This window comes from Rattus rattus, chromosome 16 (genome assembly GCF_011064425.1).
Source record: "Rattus rattus isolate New Zealand chromosome 16, Rrattus_CSIRO_v1, whole genome shotgun sequence".
Lineage (NCBI taxonomy): Eukaryota > Metazoa > Chordata > Mammalia > Rodentia > Muridae > Rattus > Rattus rattus.
In genome coordinates this window covers 32,337,974-32,357,408 of record NC_046169.1, presented here as the reverse complement: position 1 = coordinate 32,357,408, position 19,435 = coordinate 32,337,974, and the positions used below count along the sequence as shown (strand labels likewise).

Sequence of the window (19,435 nt, the reverse complement as noted above, 5' to 3'; positions counted from 1 at the left end):
GTGGGACTGTCGCGCACGCGCACTCCGTGCCACTCGTCTAGGCTGGGTTCCGCGGCGTTCTCGCGTGAGGAGAGGCGCGAGGCTCAGCCTCAACAATTCCCTCGTTGCCCTCTCTCGCCTTGGAACAAGACGTGGCGGCGTCCCTGCCTTCTCTGCGCTGGGCTGTCATGAGGTCCGTTGAGACCCGTCGCTTCCCTCGGTTAGTCAGCTGTTTGTCACTGGTAGTCGCTGCCAAGCCCTTGTAGGTCACAGGGTGCAGCGCTGGACAGGCCTGCGGGGCACTTAGGCAATGGGGCCACCCCTGCCCCAGAAGGTTGGGAAAAGGCCTATTCGCCATTCTACTTTTGGTCAGGTATAGTAGTAGGTGGCACAGGCCTACAGGCCTAATTTCAGCTCAAGGCAGGAGGGTGACAAGACCATGCTGGGCTGTTCCGTTTTCAGGGAGTAGCTCATGCCACGTGATGATTGTTCCCGTGGGAAGTCAGCACAGTGATAAAGGCTCGAAGGAATGAATTCCTTATTGGAGAAGACACAAGGATCATAGCTAGCAGGCTGTGTGAGGCAGCACAGGCCTTCAATCCCAGTGCTAACTGGAAAACAGGCAGGCTGATCAAAACCTGATCCACATACCCTGTTCCAGGACTCGTACACATCACATATAAGTCCCATCCTCAGCACCCAAGGGAAAAGCACATCTTACCACTCCTAAGGCCAAGGCTGGTGAACCTGAGTTCAAGGCCAACCTGGTCTACAGAGTGAGGTCTAGGCCCTTCAGAGTCAACCTGGGTCTCAAAATGACAAAAACAAAACATAAAAAGTTGGGTGTGGAATTCTTGCCAGTACTGGGGAAGCAAGGAAGATCACCAAATCGAGCTTAATCAGTGACCTACCTCTATACACACACACACACACACACCTGTAGAATCATGAAAGCAAAGCTGGATTATGTTGTGCACTTTTATATCTTTCTTATTACTGTTAAGTCTGAAACCCTGGGACAAACTGAGGTGACTAACATCAAAGTGGACCTGGCCATGAGGTTTTCCCAGAATCCTTCAGGGTATGGCAGGCATGCCCTGCTCCCCACCCTAAACTTCCCCAACCCAAGGTCTGGACTGCCCTTCGTCCAACAGCCTTTCCTTATATAATCCAGCCATTTTAGCTATGGCACTCTCTTCGTCAGTGTCTTAACCCAGGCTGCTCCTCTGACTCTCCCAGCCGTCTTTGCTCTTTGCTCTGACTATGCTCTCTCCCTTTTTTTTTAAAGATTTTATTTATTCATTTTATATATGATGAGTACATTGTCACTGTCTTCAGGCACACCAGAAGAGGGAATCGGATCTCTTTACAGATGGTTGTGAGCCACCATGTGGTTGCTGGGAATTGAACTCAGGACCTCTGGAAGAGCAGTCGGGTGCTCTTAACCGCTGAGCCATCTCTCCAGCCCCGCTCTCTCCCTTTAATCTACAATAAAATTCCTCCTCCACCATCCCTAGGAGCGATCAGTCCTTCAGCTGTGCTTTTTACAGTTGTCGCCTAATGACCGCCCCTCTAATAGGCAGCTAGCTGCCCTCCATTTGACCAGCCAGCCATACTGACCTTGACCTCTACACAGGCTATGCAAGTATGATGCACTGGTCATTCTGTCACAGTGTCACATGGCTATGTCCCAAAAAAGACCTGTATGTCCTCCTTACCTTTTTGAATTGTGAGTGTGGTCTCCAGGGTTGCCATCTACCCAGTCAAGTGTTAAAATCTTCACTCCCATCTCATGGCTTTCCACCTTTGAAGATCCTGTATTATGAGTCAGTCCTGCTTACGGTACCCAGGTACTTGGGGGAGGGCATGACTTTGAAAGGTAGGGAGCATTTGTGAAGCAACGGGAAACAGGATATGGTTAAGCATGCTGAGCTCTATGAAGCTATGTAAAGGCAAACTCAGGAGGGTAAAATAAAGATTCACTTGTCTAAGGGGTTTACATCCACCAGAGGCTTTAAGTGGAGCGTTTTCTCAGATTCGTGGATGAAAACATCGCGTAAACATGCTGTGGCTTTAGTTCCAAGCCTTCCTGGGAAGGAGAGCGCTGGAGACCTGAGGAAACCTGAAGAGGACTTTGGGACAAGCAGGGTCCTTGACACAGATTAAATCACGTGCCTCAGATGCACTACAATTGCATTTAGAGAGATAATTGTAGTAATTAGAGAAATAATTAAAGCTAAGTGACATCCTACAGGCAGGCCCCAATCCAGCAGGCCTGATGTCCCTTTAAGAAAAGACTTGCAGCTGGGCATGATGGCTAGAGCCTTTGACCCCAGCACTCAGCTGAGGCTGGTGGGTCTCTGTGAGTAGGAAGCCAGCACGGCCAATTTAGTCTCAGGTCAGCCTGGGCTGTATAGAGCAACCTTTTCTCACTATAAAAAAGGATAATGAATGAAGAGAATGCATCAGAAGGGAGAAGACTGAGGCTGAGGGCAGTTGAGTATCTATTGCAGTAGTTAGAGGAGGTGAGAGAAGTTAAAATCTGGCAATTAAGAAAGCCATACAGGGGTTGGGGATTTGGCTCAGTGGTAAAGCGCTTGCCTAGCAAGCGCAAGGCCCTGGGTTCGGTCCTCAGCTCCAGAAAAAACAAAAAAAACAAAAGAAAGCCATACAGATGGACTGGAGAGGTGGCTCAGGTTAAGAACACTGGCTGCTCTTCCAGAGGTCCTGAGTTCAATCCACAGCAACCACATGGTGGCTCACGACCATCTGTAAGGGATCAGATGCCCTCTTCTGGTGTGTCTGAATATGGTAACAGTGTACTCACATATATACAATAAATATATTTAAAAAAAAAAAAGGCATACAGAGTCAGGTGGGAAGGAAAGGGGGCGTGGATCTAGGAAGAGTTGGAGGATGAGGGTAAATAAGATGAAAATGTACAAAGTTCTCGAAGAACAAATAAGACTTTTTTTTTAAGGCTGGAGAGGTGGCTCAGTGGTTAAGAGCATTGACTGCTCTTCCAGAGGTCCTGAGTTCAAATCCCAGCAACCACATAGTGGCTCCTAACCATCTGTAATGAGATCTGATGCCCTCTTCTGGTGTGTCTGAAGACAGCAACAGTGTACTCACATACATAAAATAAATAAATCTTAAAAAAAAAAAAATACGGGGGGTTGGGATTTAGCTCAGTGGTAGAGCGCTTGCCTAGGAAGGCAAGGCCCTGGGTTCGGTCCCCAGCTCGAAAAAAAAAAAAAAAAAATACGGGGCTGGGATTTAGCTCAGTGGTAGAGCGCTTACCTAGGAAGCGCAAGGCCCTGGGTTCGGTCCCCAGCTCCGAAAAAAAGAACCAAAAAAAAAAAAAAAAAACCTTTTTTTTAAAAAGAGCCTAAGCTGGGCCTGGGTGATAGCTGAGTAGTAGGCCATGTGTATACTCTTAACACTCCATCCTCAAGTTTGTGACTGAAGAAAAGTGAAATCAAGAAGCTTTTGCAAGAAGTCTGGACTTGGTGGCACTTTAATCCCAGAACTCTGTTATTTTGTCTTTTTTTTTTTTCTTTTTTTCAGAGCTGAGGACCAAACCCAGGGCCTTGCGCTTAGCTAGGCAAGCGCTCTACCACTGAGCTAAATCCCCAACCCCAATCCCAGAACTCTGAAGGCAGAGGCAGCCAGATCTATGTGAGTTTAAGAACAGCCTGGTCAATAAAGCAAGTTTGAGGCCAGCCAGGGCCACACAATGAGACCCTGTCTCAAACAAAACAAGAAGATCCGTTTGTAGAATAGAAATGAAGGCTTCGGTCGACAGATAGATTGAGGTAGAAGACAGACCCGTCTGAGCCTGCTCCAGCTTACTCTTGTGCACAGTTGCTGCCTTCAGGCTGGGCAGCACTTTGACGACACACTGAGGCTAATTTCCAAGGGAAAATGACTCTACAACATGTTCACACACGTCAACAGCTGCCGTCTGCCGGCACACCAGGGCGTCTAAACGGATGGATCATTTGTTTAGTGTGAATAAACAATGCCCCCTGCCCGTGTCTCTTATCAAACCAAGGCAGAGTCTACACTCGTGAACTTATCTGTGGAAGCAGGTAGAACCCCTCAGCTGGCACTGTACACAGAGTGGCCCCATTTTGACCCATCACCCGTGAGCCTCGTCTAAGAAGCAGGCAGAAGTGAAAGACTGTTCTGAGACTCCAGCCCACTGCAGCCTCAGTCCTGTGGTGCGCTGTCTGCTTCAGATCAACAATTGAAATGGCCAGACACCTGGGCCTGAACTGACAACGGTGTCTAGTCAGACTTCCTTGTAGCCCCTACAGGACTGAGATTGTATCAGTTCAAGTTCAGGAGAGCATCCCTGAACTCTGCAGCGTCTGTAACTCTTGTCGCCATTCTGTAATTGGTGTAAATACATCATTGTATGACAGGGTGATACTAATCCTGGCGTTAAAGGACTCGTGATTGCTAGACTCTTTTTTTTTTAATGATTTATTTATTTATCATATGTAAGTACACTGTAGCTGTCTTCAGACATACCAGAGGAGGGCATCAGATCTCATTACAGATGGTTGTGAGCCACCATGTGGTTGTTGGGATTTGAACTCAGGACCTCTGGAAGAGCAATCAGGTGCTCTTAACCACTGAGCCATCTCTCCGGCCCGATTGCTAGACTCTTGAACTCAAAATTACTTGTAAAGTTGCAGCCAATGAAACTGACACAGCTCTGAGTGTATTTGCATAAGAGCAATTCCAGGTGCTGCTGGATATGACCTTATAAGAGGATAGGTTTAACCTGACTACTAGGCTATATGACCTTCTATGGTGGGGCAAATGGCAGGGTACAGGGCTATGCATGCCGGCTCAGGCAGGTCTGGGGAAGGGGAGAGTGATCCTACTCCTGCTGATCTCAGGAAGAGATTTCTGGGGTTTAGACATGACCCAATATTTGATCCCGGCCCCACAGGAAGGATCCTCAAGGCCTGTGGGTGTGTCTGTATTTCCTTGATTGCTAATTGATGTAGGAGGTCCCAGTCTGCTGTGGGCAGCTCCATTCCTAGGTAGGAGGGCCTGAGCTATATAAAAAAGGTAGCTAGCTGCCAATAAGCCTGGCAGTAACCTGGAAGTGTTCCTTGATGGTTGCTGTTCAAGGTCTTGCCTTGAGTTTCTGCCTTAGCTTACCTAGATAATTTATTGTAAAGATGAAATAAACCTTCCATCTCAGATTGTCTTTGGGCATGATGTTTATCACATTAACAGAAAGCCAACTAATGCACATTATAAAGAATTTAGCTAGCCTGGTCTACAGAGCAAGTTCCAGGACAGCCAGGGCTAGATAGAGAAACTCAGTCTTAAAACACAAACCTAGGGGTTGGGGATTTAGCTCAGTGGTAGAGAGCTTGCCTAGGAAGCGCAAGGCCCTGGGTTCGGTCCCCAGCTCCAAAAAAAAAAAAAAAAAAAGAACCAAAAAAAAAAAAAAAAACACAAACCTAAAAGAACTTAGCACTATAATTAATTATTGTATATATCCAATAAGTATATGTTGTCAAAGACAGCAGGCGGGATCCAGTCTTTGATAAATTTGAGAAAAGGAGCTAAATGTGTGTATATTATACACAACTACCTTCTAAGCTGAACTGCTGTCTTCAGGAGTTCAGGTGTGCCCACGTACAAAAGATGAGCACAGCTGACCTTGCTGTTAACGTTTTCCCTCCTAGAAGGAGGGATGGGAGCACTATAGGACCCTCACCTGAGTATCCAGCCACTCCTCCCGACCAGTTGTATGCAATTCTTCTCAAACCGCACGTGGCCTTAGTGGGGAGCTCCAGTACACAGGCTGGGAAAGACTAGGAAGGAAACTCTGTCTGGCCGGCCACAGGCAAGCTTTCACCCATGCTGGGTGCAGACCTAGGGTCACCAAGGCTCCTAGTCATAATTCTGCATGCATGCTTTTTTTTTTTTTTTTTTTTTTCCGGGGCTGGGGACCGAACCCAGGACCTTGCGCTTCCTAGGCAAGCGCTCTACCACTGAGCCAAATCCCCAACCCCATGCATGCATGCTTTGTAAGTAGCCCTAATAAACCCATTGGTTCCTCAGGGTAGACTTTGGTGAGAATCAATCTTTGTTTTGTCCTTAGATCTTTATGGGGAGGGGAGAAGACATTGTTTAGACTTCCCCCACCCCAGAATGAGAATTGAGAATTCTATAGTGTGTGTGCATGCGTGGGTGTGTGTGTGTGTGTGTGTGTGTGTGTGTGTGTGTGTGTGTGTATGTGTTTAGAAAGGTCAGAAACATTTTTGAGTTTACCTTAATAAAAGAGAAAATGAGCTACACAAATTGATATGTAAGAGGGGGTCTAGGGATGTGGCTCAATCAGGAGAGAGCTTTCCTAGTGTATGAAACCCCGAGTTCCCTCTCCAGCGCTGCATAACCGCTGTGTGGCACAGACCTGCAGTCACAGTACTAGGGAAGTAGAGGGAGAGGATCGGAAGTTCAGGGTCATCTGTCACTGCATAGCTGGTTTAAGATCAGCCCGACATATGACACATGAAACACCTTAAAAATCATTTTAAGAAAAAAAAATAATTTTAAGACTTTAATCCCAGCACTTGCAAGGAAGAGTCAGAGGGAATCTCTGTGAGTTCAAGGCCAGCCTGGTCTACAAAGGAGTTTCAGGGCAGCCAGGGCTATACAGAAACCAGGGACATTGTTTTGAATATATTGGCTCGAGCAAGCTCTAAGGAGAAAAGTGATGCTTTGGTCCTGAGGCGAGTAAGGAGGAATGTGGTGAATTCCATGCTTTCATGTGGGAAGCAGACACAGGTAAATCCTGAGAAATAAGCCCAGTGCCGGTGAGAATTGCTGAAAGGGACAGACAAAGATGCTTTAGGCCCTAAACTTTAGGGGATGAGCACTTTAGAAGGAGGGAATTCCCAAAATGGTGAGATAGTTTAAAATGAGGGGAAAGTGTCTTGAAAACTGTCGGAAGAACTTTCTTTTTGTCTTACTATCAATAAGGAACTTAGAAAATTGAAAATTCTTTATAAAATTTTGATATATGTCCCTCCCTTTTGAGTATATGAATACTCTGGGTCCTCCCTGTTAGAATGGTTATCCAGAAATGCCTCTCTGGTTGTGGTTATTGTAGAAGTAGAGTCTTTGTTTTTTGTCAGACAGTATTTCTCTATGTAGGTCTGGATGTTCTGGAACTCACTATGTACACCAAGATGGCTTTGAACTCACGAGAGCCCAGAGCTCCACCTGCATCTGCTTCTCAAGTTCTGGGATTAAAGCCATGCACCATTACACCTGCCTAGAATTAGGTTTTGGAAGAAATTAAGAAAGTGGATTTGTCAGAGGCAGGGTATTGACACCTCTGCTATGAATCGCATTGCAAGAATGATCGCTATACCGCTTCCTTTGAGTTATGTTCTGATGTGGAAAGTGTAAAAGCTCACGCTGGCTGTTCAGTGGAGGTAAAAGGAGGGGCCATGCTAACGGATGCTGCAGCACTAAGCCCAAGATGGGACAAGTGCTGCAAGGTTTGCCCCACTGACTTCCTTAGTAGCTGTTTCCAAAGTTCACCCTTGTGCTCAGGACTGCTTTGAGCTGTGGGACTGTGGAAATTAACGAGTTTGAAGTGGGAATACTTGCAATTATTGATCGCATTTGGGGTTTCTGTTGGTGGTCGTAGTTCCTTTTGCTGTTGCTTTTTATTTATTTATTTATTTTGAAGGGATTCTGTTTGTTGAAGTGTGGTCAACGGCTGCAGAAAGGGGTCCTGGTGCAGAATAACATGTCCACTGCTGACGATGAGAGCCTTGTTCACTGACTGGGCCTCATTCATGCTAATTCAGAACATGCCCAGGTCAGGTGTGCCTAGAATCCCATGCTGTAAAGATTCCTCTGACCCAATACAGTCTACAGGAACCATATTACTTAGGCTTTGCTGGGAAGCCAGGCTGACAACTCCTCAGAGAACACTGAGCTGTAACCTGGCCAGGGACCTCACCTGACCATGCACACGGCAAGGGCACAGACAGACGATGCCAAGTTCTCACCACCGGAGGCAGGAGGTACAGGTCCTACTGGGAACAAGCCTGCTTGAGCCTGAGGAAGGGAGAAGCCAAGGAAATCAGCCTGTGCTTCTCACCGGTTACTGAAACACGGGGGTGTAGATGGCACCACGGTTTATTTGCAAAAGAAATGAACTTAATTGTAATTCTACTGAGTCTAAAGTGTTGTCTTTCTAGACAGAGTTTCTCTGTGTGGCCCTGGCTGCCCTGGGACTATATAGATCAGACCAGCCTGAAACTTACAGAGATCTGCCTGCCTCTGCCTCCTGAGTGCTGGGTGGGATTAAAGATGTGCACCATCATGCCCAGCTAAATTTGTTATTTTTATATCAAGAAATGTCTTACCAATTACTCTGTCCAAATCCCAGAGACAGCCCATGTAGTTATCCAGTCCAAGAGAGCACATTAGACTGGCGTGACTTTTTTATACCCATTTCGGCTTAGTGGTTGTCTAAATACACACTTTTGGGACAGTTCATTCTAAAATCCTGATCCACCTGAATTGAGTCTTTAGTTCAAGTTCTATGCACTTCTCAAAAATCATGGCCCAGAGCTATTCGTGCACACCATAGTCCCAGGACTTGGGCCTGAGGCAGGAAGACAGTGGGTTTGAGCCCAGTTCGGTCTATAAACAAACATATACATCTCAGGAAAAATATCCTCAATAATAAAGCTGATTTTTATAATTTAAAGAAATGTTTTCATTGTTACCAGTTTGGTGTCAAATATCCAATTTTTCATGAAATTTTAAATTTCCCATTGTTTAGTGGGGTTAACATGAAGGTACCATAAAAATTCTTGCAATGTAATTTTTCAGCCCAGGAATAAGGGATCTCTTTTGAGAAGTTAAATGTTTTCACGTAATCTTCATCTTTAACCCCCTCTTCCAATGTTTGTTTTGTGCTTCCAATGTTTGAGGTTCCCCGCCCCCATCCAGGGGAAAAGGCAAACATCTCCAGTATCCATTATACCATGATTCCAGCAATCTAACTTTTTTTTCTTTTGCCCCAAATGGTTTTTTTTTTTTTTAAACCAGCTCTCTCTCTTCTCTGGGTGGTTTTGGGTCCAGAGGCCGCGGTAGGGCAGCCTTAGCTCTGGGCACAGATGGAGACTGGAAGGCGCATATATATATATATGTGTGTGTGTGTGTGTGTGTGTGTGTGTATCTCCCAGGTATTGGCTTAAATTTCTCAAAACCTACTTTAGTAGAGGTTCTTAAATGCTTCAACCTCCCTTATAGCTCACCTACCAAGGGTAGGGGAGGAGGATGGTTAGTAGGACAAGGGAGCTGTGGAGGCAGGGGCCTGTTTAGAAGTAGTTCTTTGCCGCAGTTCCAGTCTTCGTTGTCAGCAGTCCAGCCCACTAGCAAAACACCAACCAGGAATCAGCAGCAGCTTGGTCCAGAAGAATCCATGTGTCTCCACTGATCAGCAGGAGTCTGAGGAAGTGGCAAGAAGCCTCAGGAATATCAGGAGAAGTTCTTTTGTGCGAGTTTCTCTATGAAGTCAGACAAGTGAAGATCAGTGAAGAAAGCGAGGCGAGCAAATGCCACAGTGTAGTCGGAGACCAGCATGGCTGAAGCCCAGTGAAGACGAGCAGGTCAAACAGTGCCAGACCAGCATCAGTGAAGCCCAGCCTCACAGTGCATGTCTGTTGGGTTATGTCCAAACACCACGAGTCCTTGCAAGCATCAGCTCTATCACATGCCTTTTCACAAGGCAGCTTCCAGAAAAACGACCCATGTCTGCTTTCAGCAAAACATGACATGATACAACTGTCTGGTCTCCAAAGAAACCAGAAATTTCCACTTCACACCGTACACAGTGTTCTCTAGCATACTCAAAGTTGAGCAGCCACTATTACTACCTGGTTCTGGAACCTTTGTCACACCCAAAGGGAACATTTATGTCCATGTAGTCACTGTAGCAGGGCAGTGTTGGCACACACAACTTTAATCCTGGCCCTGGGGAGACAGAGAAGCGGGCAGATCTCTGAGTTCAAAGCCAGCCTGGTCTACAGAATGAGTTCCAGGACAGCCAGGGCTGCACAGAGAAACCCTATGTCGGGGGGGGGGGGATTCACTCCAATTCCTTCCTAAAGTAGCCGCCTACTTCAGACAGTCATGGATATGCACTTCCTGTCTCCTAAATGACACCATACAACATGTAGCCTTTTCACATGTGTCAAGTTTATCTCATAGCACTGTTTTTGCTAGTTATATGGATTTTCCAACATTTTATCTATCAATTCACCAGGTGACAGATATTAAGTTATTTCTAATTTTAAATTTAAAATATTTTATCACATTTATTTATATTTGCTTTTGAGTGGAGCTGCATGTGCCACAGCATGTGTATTAAAGTTGGAAGACGTTGGTTTTCTCCTCCCGTCCTGCAGGTTCCAGGGATTAGTCTCAGGTCCTTAGGCTTGGTGGCAAGTCCTTTTACAAAGCTGATTTCTACTTTTTGTCTATTTTGATGTTCAGGGTTTTAGAGGGACATGTGTTTTGGGTTTTGGGGTTTTTTTTTTTTTTTTTTTTTTGGTTTTGGTTTTTTGTTTTTGTTTTTTGTTTGTTTGTTTGTTTTTGGTCATGTACCTAGTAGAGTTGAGTTTATACATGGGACTTATTGGCCCATTAGGAAACTGTTAAAGTAGGAGCCGGGGAGCTGGTTCAGAGCTTCCAGAGGATCCTGGTTTTGTTACCAGTGACAACATGGTAGCTTGCAAATATTTCCTGAGGCCCTGCTGCCTTCTTCTGTCCTCTGAGAGCATTACATGTGTGTGACCCACAGATAGATCTCATGCACATAAACATAAATACTGAAAAGGAGGAAATGCCGAAGTAGCTGTACTCCATCCACGGTGTAGGACTATGTTCTCTATCTTCATGGGCATTCGCCACAGCCCGCCTGTGCACAGCCTTCTTACTGGGATGTGCCTGCATCTCACTGATCTGCTTCATGGATGGCTGATGATGCCCAGGTCTTCTCTCCACTTGCTTAGTGGTTATTTGCATCTTTGGGGAGTTTCATTGACAAGTTTCCCTAGTTTTAATTGGGTTACTTCATCATTTTAGTTATAAGAATTCCTTATACAACCCAGGTTAATAGAATGCATATGATCTTTGTGTGGGTTTTTTGTTTTGTTTTTGTTTTGTTCGTTTGTTTGTTTGTTCTTTTGAGACAGGGTTTCTCTGTGTGGCCCTGGCTGTCTTAGAACTAGCTCTGTAGACCAGGCTGGCCTCTAACTCAGAGATCCCCCAGCCTCTGTCTCCTGAGTGCTGGACTAAAGGTGTGCATCACCACACCTGGCTGTCTTTGTGTTTTTAAAATTATGTTTGTTTTGTGTTCATTGTGGTGTTTCACAGCGTCAGTGAGGAAGATAAGAGTCAGTTCTTTCTACCATGTGGGTTCCAGGGCCCAAACTCAGGTTATCAGACTTGGTAGCTGGCGCCCTAACCTGCTGAGCTCCCTCACCAGCTTGAGTCTTTGTGGTCGTTTGTTTGTTTGAGACAGGATCTTACTAGGTAGCCCAGCCTAGTCTTGAACTAATGTTCCTCCTGCCTCACATTCCACATGCACTGCAGGAACATTGTGCCACCACAATAGATTTATACAGTATTTTTTTTTCCAGATCTAAAGCTTACAAATATTCCACCCTATTTGTGGGTTGCCTTTTAATGTTCATGATGGAATCTTTTGAATGACACAAATTTAAATTTTATATGGGAATACAAGTTCTCATGTTCTAAGTTAAAGAGCAGGACTGGGAAAGGTAGAGAGGAAAAAGGAGGCAGATGTGGTCCAATTGGTAAAACCCTGGGCTTGCAAGCCTGCTGATGCTAGTTCAACCCCCAGATCCCAGGTCAAATGCACAAGATGGACACTTGTGATCTGAGCAGGTGTAAAAGTGGCGAGGCTCACTGGATCTCAGTCTAGCCTAGTGGTTGCTGTAGTCAGGAACTCAAAGATGGTAGACAGCAACTGAGGCCATCCTCCGGCTTCTGCATGCACCCACATACACAGACATGTACCCTTCCTACATGCCTGCGCACTCACATGCATGTAAGCAGTCATAAAAGTACATTTATGGAAAGGGCTAAAATGTTAGCATAGATATTTATACATAGAAACGACTTAAAAGCTGTCAGTTACTACTTCTGTGTGCTTTCAGGTTAGGTGTGGTGGCCATGTTTGTGATTTGAGTGCTATGGAGGCAGAGGCAGAAGGATCCTTGCGAATTTAGGGCCATCCCAGGCTATATAACAAGTTCAGGCTAGGCAGGAGTGCAGCTGCAGTGAGATCTCATTTCAAAACAAGAACAAAATTCCAGCAACAACAACTCAACATATTTTCCTGCCACAAGTTTAGTGAAATCTTGTTATGTAGATTGATATGTAACATGTTGTGTTCATCATAGTCACTGAGGGTACATGCACCTGAACTGTGGCATACACAAGCTCCCAGGTTCAATCCCAGAACCACACACACAGATACACACAAATGAACATCGTGGCTTAAAAACAGAGAAGCAAAAACTGAACATGATTGATTTCATTGGGTTTGAGATAGCCTTGTAGCAAAAAAAAGCAAAGTTATGTTTCCAAAGGTACTCTAAGGAAAAACTGCATGTGCACACACATATATGCACATACACTCAGGCACATGTGCACAGATACACATGTATAAACACATGCACACACAGGCATAGACACATGCAGACATGTAATTGCATGTGCACACAGGCACATGCATACACAGACATGCACACAGTGACATGCATATACAAGCACATACATACATATACACACAGCCACACAGACATGTACATGCACACACAGACCCATACACACATAGGCTTATGCATACAGACAGGCATATGCACACACACACATGCACACAGGCACATATACAGACACATATGTATATGCATACACATGCATATGCATATAGACTTGCACATGACACACATGCACACGCACACACACACGTGTGCGTGTGTGTGTGTGTGTGTGTGTGTGTGTGTGTGTGTGTTCAGAAAGGTGGTATAGACACTTTAGGAATGTGCCAAAGGGAAAGGTTCTCTGAGGCTGAGGTCAGTAGGCTGTTCTCTGAACAATCTAACATTTGTCTTGAGGAACAAAGGAGCCTTTTGTCCAAGAGCATTTTCCTATCATTTTCTTATCACTTGCTGAGTATCATTACCACACCCTTAAGAGGTAGACATCGGGCTGGAGAGATGGCTCAGTGGTTAAGAGCACTGACTGTTCTTCCAGAGGTCCTGAGTTCAATTCCCAGCAACCACATGGTGGCTCACAACCATCTGAAATAAAGTCTGATACCCTCTTCTAGTGTGTCTGAAGACAGCTACAGTGTATCCATATACATTAAATAAATAAATCTTTAGAAAAAAAAAAAGAGACATCATTAAGGACCTCCAAATGCCCCCAAGACTCTTTGCTGCGATGTGGATGCCTCCCAGTACTTGGACTACCTGTTTAGACAGCTACTAAAATCGCCCAGTAACCAGCATCTGGCCTTCCATTCTAGACTGCACATGCTCGCGCTCGCTCTCTAGCTCTCTCTCTCATATTCAAGAGCTGGGACATAGCTTAGTGCTCAGCATGCATGTGTGACATTTGCCAGGTTCTGGGGTTAGTCCCCAACCCTTAGACACACAGGAGAGACGTTGCAGAACATGTGAACGTTTAGTTAACGCCATGAGAGTTTTTGGTTTCCTCTCCCCAGGCTCTGTGGCTCCCCCCACAGGCTGTCCACAAGCTGTTCTGTGCACCACTGCTCTGTCCAGACTGTGTGCCTTGCTACTCAGGCCATTGCCCACTGTGCTCCTGGAAGGCTCTGTCAGACTTTACCCTGTGTCTCCTATAACACGTTGATTTATACAAAATTGATTGTATGCTGAGTAGATGGTGTGTATAATATGTTGAACATAACAAACAGTAATGACCTCTTCTTAATATTCATTACTACTAAAACTTTAATTGAATATGCCATCTTCCTCATCACTTTGCCCCCCAAACAGGGACAAGGTTCAATAGACCTCTGTTTTACCCTGTTTCTTTCTTTCTCTTCCTTTTTTTCCTGTTCCATTTTTCTTTTGCAAGTTTATTTTTTATTATGAAAAACACCCTCTGCCGTTTATTGCTTCTGCTTCTTGCTCTTTCTTAAAATTTCATTTTATTTACATCACAATTGCTGCCCCCCCCAGGTCCCCTTCCCGGAGTCCCTCCCCTTCGCCTCTGAGAGGATGGGGCCCCCCCTGGGTATCCCCTAAGCCTGGTACATCAGGTCTGCTGGATTAGGCACATCCTCTCTCACTGAGGCAGCCCTCTGCTCTGCGACATGGGTGCTGGGGGCCTCCGTCCAGCCAGCTCTGCCCTTTGTTACAACTTGCTTTCTTCTGTCACCTGCTTCTTCTATTTTTGGCTTTGTCCTTGGCCCTTCAGCCTCCTTCCCTTAAGGTACAGGGCAGGATTAGCTGGGGTGGAGCCCAACTGAGGTAGGGTGGAGCTACTTGTTCCGAGCCGGCTGAGAAGGGCCTGGGCTTGGAGGGTCGCTGGAACTGAAGTCTGCATGGCCCTCCCACTGGAGGTCAGCCGCCTGGAAGGCAGATGGGAGTCTGTAAGGTCAAAAGCTGACTGCTCCCCCCAACCCCCAACTTCTGCTCCCTTCGTCCTCTCTGTTCATGTTTTACTCACGGTGGCTCTCTGCTTACTGATACCTTTCCCCTCTTTATCATTCACTCTGTTCTGTCTTATTAACTGTCTGTCAGTCAGCCACACTTGGTGTTCTGTCGTCTGTCCTCAGACGCTAGCCTTTCCTCTGTGTTTGTTGTTTCTTCCTGTAGTTGCCTCAACTTCACTTTCTCATTCAGTCTGCTCTGCTCACTGCTGTTTCTTTAATGTTTGAGTGTTTTTGAAGGACTCAGGTTGAGGGTGGCACAGGCCTTGCCTTCCTTCCACAGGCCTGTTCAGGTCTGTGTTGAAGAGATGGTTAATAAACACCGAAGGGAAATTAGGTTGAACATTAAATGTAAGAGACTGACCCACACCCCCCCCCCTCTCGTTTAGCTTTTTCCTGCGATACAGTGGATACAGTTCGCCGTGGCTACTCTGAGGTATGTTTTTTAGTCTATCATAGGACTGTTGAAGTCTCGTGAGCAGACTGGAGAGCTCTTCAGCTTTCCACAGATTTCATTCCTCCTGAAGACTGCATTTTACTTTTTAGTTAGAAATTCTTTCCTATGTTGATAGCTCCTGAGTAGTAACCTTAGGGGCCTGGGGAGATGTCTTAGTGGATAAAGTGCGTGTTTCCTGAGCAGGAGAGCCCAAGTTTGGATCCCCAGCACCCACATGACAAGCCCAGTGCTGTTACCAGCCTGTTAGCTCAGCTTTGGGAAGCAGAGATGGGGGTGGGGGTTGGGGGGTTGACAGCTAGCCAATCCACAAGGTTCACCAAGGGAGCTTGCCTCAAAGACTCAGGTGGAGTGGGACAGAGGCTGACAGTGGAGGCTAAAACATGGCCTCCCTCTTCTGACTGCTCCACACCTGCACCCAGTGAACACAAGAACAAGTACCACAGGGACAGCGGTCATCTGAAGTGAGCACTTGCTCCGGCAGCCTGCATCAGGCATTCACCTCAACGCTGGGTTCTTTCAACACTGAAAGATGTGGCTCACATCTAATCCCAGCACTTGGGGACTGAGGCAGGAGGATCACTGAGTTTGAGGCCAGCCTGGTCTGCACAGCAAGTTCCAGGACATCCAAGGCTACATCCTGAAATGGGAATGATAGTGAGAATATGGCCACGGCCCCAAATAAGATGGCATTCAAATCTACAAAGCACTCTAAAGTAAAATGTGTACAGTATATTTTATATCATCTATGTCTGCAAATGGTAAAAGTTGGAGTCTTATCGCAGTGATGTAATGGTCATGGTCTGTGTCTCAGTGTTATAGGTTCCAGTTCACTTATCACCTACATCGTGTTCCAGAACCCACAGAAGTCTGCAGAGGTAAGCCATCTCTTTCTGTTGAGTTTGAACTGCTAGTGACAGCCTTAGAAGTAAGTGCCAGGAAAGCACCAGCCTATGCACAGTGGAGTAATTTTATGTCACACTAATAAAGCCCTTGTTACTATAGAGGGATTGTTTCCCCCTGTCCATAGGCAGGACTGCAGCTATAACTCAGTTATGAGAGATTAGCTATTAAGTGAGGGTATCTTGGGTACTGTGAATTGTTAAGGATAAGGAAGCTGCTGTCTGAAGTCTGAGGCCAGAACTGATGTTAAGTGTGCTAAGGCCCTCCCTCCCTCCAGGTGAGCAACTTGGGTTCATTCGTTCTCGTTCTCTCTCTCTCTCTCTCTCTCTCTCTCTCTCTCTCTCTCTCTCTCTCTCTCTCTCTCTCTCCCTCCCTCCCTCCCTCCCTCCCTCCCTCCCCTCCTTCCTCTCTCCCTCCCTTTTGTTTTGTTTTGAGACAAGGTATCTCTCTACATTATCAGTTCTCAAAGTATGGCTCCTGACTCCTGTGGGGGGCCCATGACCCTTTCACAGGGGTCATCATAGACCACCTACATATCAGATATTTATATGCCAATTCATAACCGTAGCAAAATTACAGTTATGAAGTAGCAGTGGAATCATTTTATGGTTGGGGTCACCACAGCATGAGAAACTGAACTATGTTAAATAGTGTCAGTGTTAGGAAGGTTGAGAACCACTGCTCTATATAGTCCTGGAACTCACTTTGTAGACAGGCTGGCTTCAAACTCACTGAGATCCTCCTGCCTCTGTCTCCAGAGTGCTGGGGTTAAAGGTGTGTGCCACCATTCTTGGCTTAGGTGAGCTTTCTGATCTTGACCTTGGAGAATCACTGGAGTGGCCAAGAAACAGTTTAAAGTCTTGGCTCCTTGAAATACACTTGTTTGCTGTCCTGTCCTCCTAAGAACTTACAATTCCAGTAAAATAAATACTTGATAAAAAGAACACTCAAAATGTTCAAGTTAAAATCTTCCTGTTGGTCATGCTGAGACTCCACCTCAAAATAACACACACACACACACACACACACACACACACACACACAGAGTGCTGACAAGAGTGGTCTATTTGCCAGCTCAATAAAGATCTTAAAAGACTGGGAACAATTATTGCTGTAGTCAGGCAAAACGGCACAGAATGAGCCACGGTGTGGTTGGATGTGTAAGTGAAGAGCTTCTGTGAGGAAGGTGATTTGGCCCATTACACATATGAGGAAACTGAGACCTACGTTACACAGCAGGCAGCAGAGCAAGAATTGTCAGAACACCAATTCTTTTTTTTTAAACATTTATATATTTAATGTTTATGAGCATCCTGTCACTGACACAGCAGAAGAGGGCATCAGATCCCATGACAGATGGCTGTGAGCCACCATGTGGTTGCTGGGAATTGAACTCAGGACCTCTGCAAAAGCAGTCAGCAGCCACTGAGCCAACTCTCCAGCCCCAGAACAGCAATTCTTTCTGAGTTATACAAATGTATATTTATTACAGACAAGGCATATTTTCTTCAGTGCTTTAAACCCTAATTTTTCTTTGTCAGTCTTGTTATGAATCCCACGTAGTCTTGCTGTATTCTGGGTAGCTTCCAGTTCTTGGTTCTCCTGCTCTGTGTGCTGAGCACTGGGATTACCAGTTTGTCCTGCCACACCCGGTTAATACATTTTAGGTTTCAAGTCAGCTTGTTAAATTGCAGCAGGGAAACCTGTAGAGAACAAAATGCATCTAATTTACAGATCCCCCTAGAGAGAGCTGCTATCTGACAAGATCTCACGTTCATGACCACTGCATATTTCTTAGACTTTCTCTGCTGTGTTTCCATAAACAGTCTATATTTGTTATATAGAAGAATCAGAAAAGACGCCAGGTGGTACACATCTTTAATCCCAGCACTCGGGAGGCAAAGGCAGGTGGAGGCAGCCTAGTCTATGTAGCAAGTTTCAGCCAACCAGGGCTACAGAGTGAGCCCCTGTGTCAAAAAATAGCTAAGTAAGTAATAAAACAGAGATTAAAGACTGTGGGAAACAGGGAGGCACAGGGATACTAAGGCAACGGGGGCTCAGGGATGGTTCTGTGCACAAGACTGCATGCTGTGCAGGCCAGAGGCCCTGAGTTCAAATCCTAGTGCAGGGCTAGAAGGGGGGACTTGGCCGTGTGCATGCCTGTATCACAGTGCTGTGGTGTCTGGGAACAAGAGCATTATGGGAGTTGCTGGCCATCAGCCTAATGTGGACTCGGGGAGGGACCCTGTCTTGACAAGTGAGGTGGGGACTGGAAGACCAGGAGTCCTCCTCAGGCATCCACATGCCCTACGCAGGAACACACTTCCTCCAATGTGAGCACATGTGCAGACATGCTGTACTCACACGGATACATATAAAACAGAAACTATGAAGACGTCATCAGTGTAGTCAGAAGGCAAAGGCAACATGTGTGTGTGTGTGTGCGTGTTCCAATATGATATATATGCCAATATTTATATGTGCCTATATGATATGTATATGCCAATATGATATATATGCATATGCCAATATGTGTGTGTGCCCATATGATATGCATATGCCAATATGATATACACATATCCTACTGGCATTTCCCCTCCACTACGTCTTAAGCATACAGCTCATGACATTGACCTGTGGCACTTACATTACCTCATCCGTAAAGCTTCCATCGTCTGCTCTATCTCCCGCCCTGTGACTGAGGAAGGAGTGTCCTGTGGGTGAGAGCCCTCTCAGTCCAGGACACAGATCCCTTCCTATCTGGAGTCTTTCTTTACGTTCTCCATAGTCAAGTGATGGCAGAAGCCCTGGCAGAGTGACACCCAGTCTTACACTCAAAGCATAAAATGTAAGATAATTTGTATGTTCTCCGAGGCGCATCACCAAACTAAACTAAGATTCTGTGGCTTTTGACAGGTAAAGTCACTCTTGTATCTGAGCTTTTCTGACCTGCTCCTGGGAATTTGCTGGCTCATAAAGGCACTTCTCTATGGAACCGCAGCAGCCCACAAGGACAGCATCTGCTATAACCTACAGACTGCGGGAGAGGTGAGCATCCTAGACCTGGCCAACACCTTACATTCAGATGGAAATACAGTCTGCACGAGAGTGGGGACGCAGACCCAGTGTTCATTGTTACTTTGACACAATAGGTTTTTATCATTTTTATTTAAAAATAGCTAGTGCAAAGCTGACAGACTGGTGCCACACACCTTTAATCCCCACACTCGAGGGTAGAGGCAGGAGGGTCACTGTGAGTTAAAGGCAAGCCTGGTTTGCACAGTGAGTTCTAGGACATTGAGGGCTGCATAGAAAAGTCTTGTCTC

General features: G+C 45.8%; 1 protein-coding gene across 1 annotated transcript in view; it reads left to right on the top strand.

Moving 5' to 3' along the window:
* Tmem116 (transmembrane protein 116) overlaps nt 1-19,435 on the top strand; it is a 46,237-nt gene that overhangs the window by 234 nt on the left and 26,568 nt on the right. Inside the window, exons 2-5 of the mRNA XM_032886498.1 lie at nt 42-172; nt 15,142-15,188; nt 16,021-16,084; nt 19,026-19,157. Coding sequence (XP_032742389.1) covers nt 42-172; nt 15,142-15,188; nt 16,021-16,084; nt 19,026-19,157 — 374 coding nt within the window. The remainder of the gene's footprint in view (nt 1-41; nt 173-15,141; nt 15,189-16,020; nt 16,085-19,025; nt 19,158-19,435) is intronic.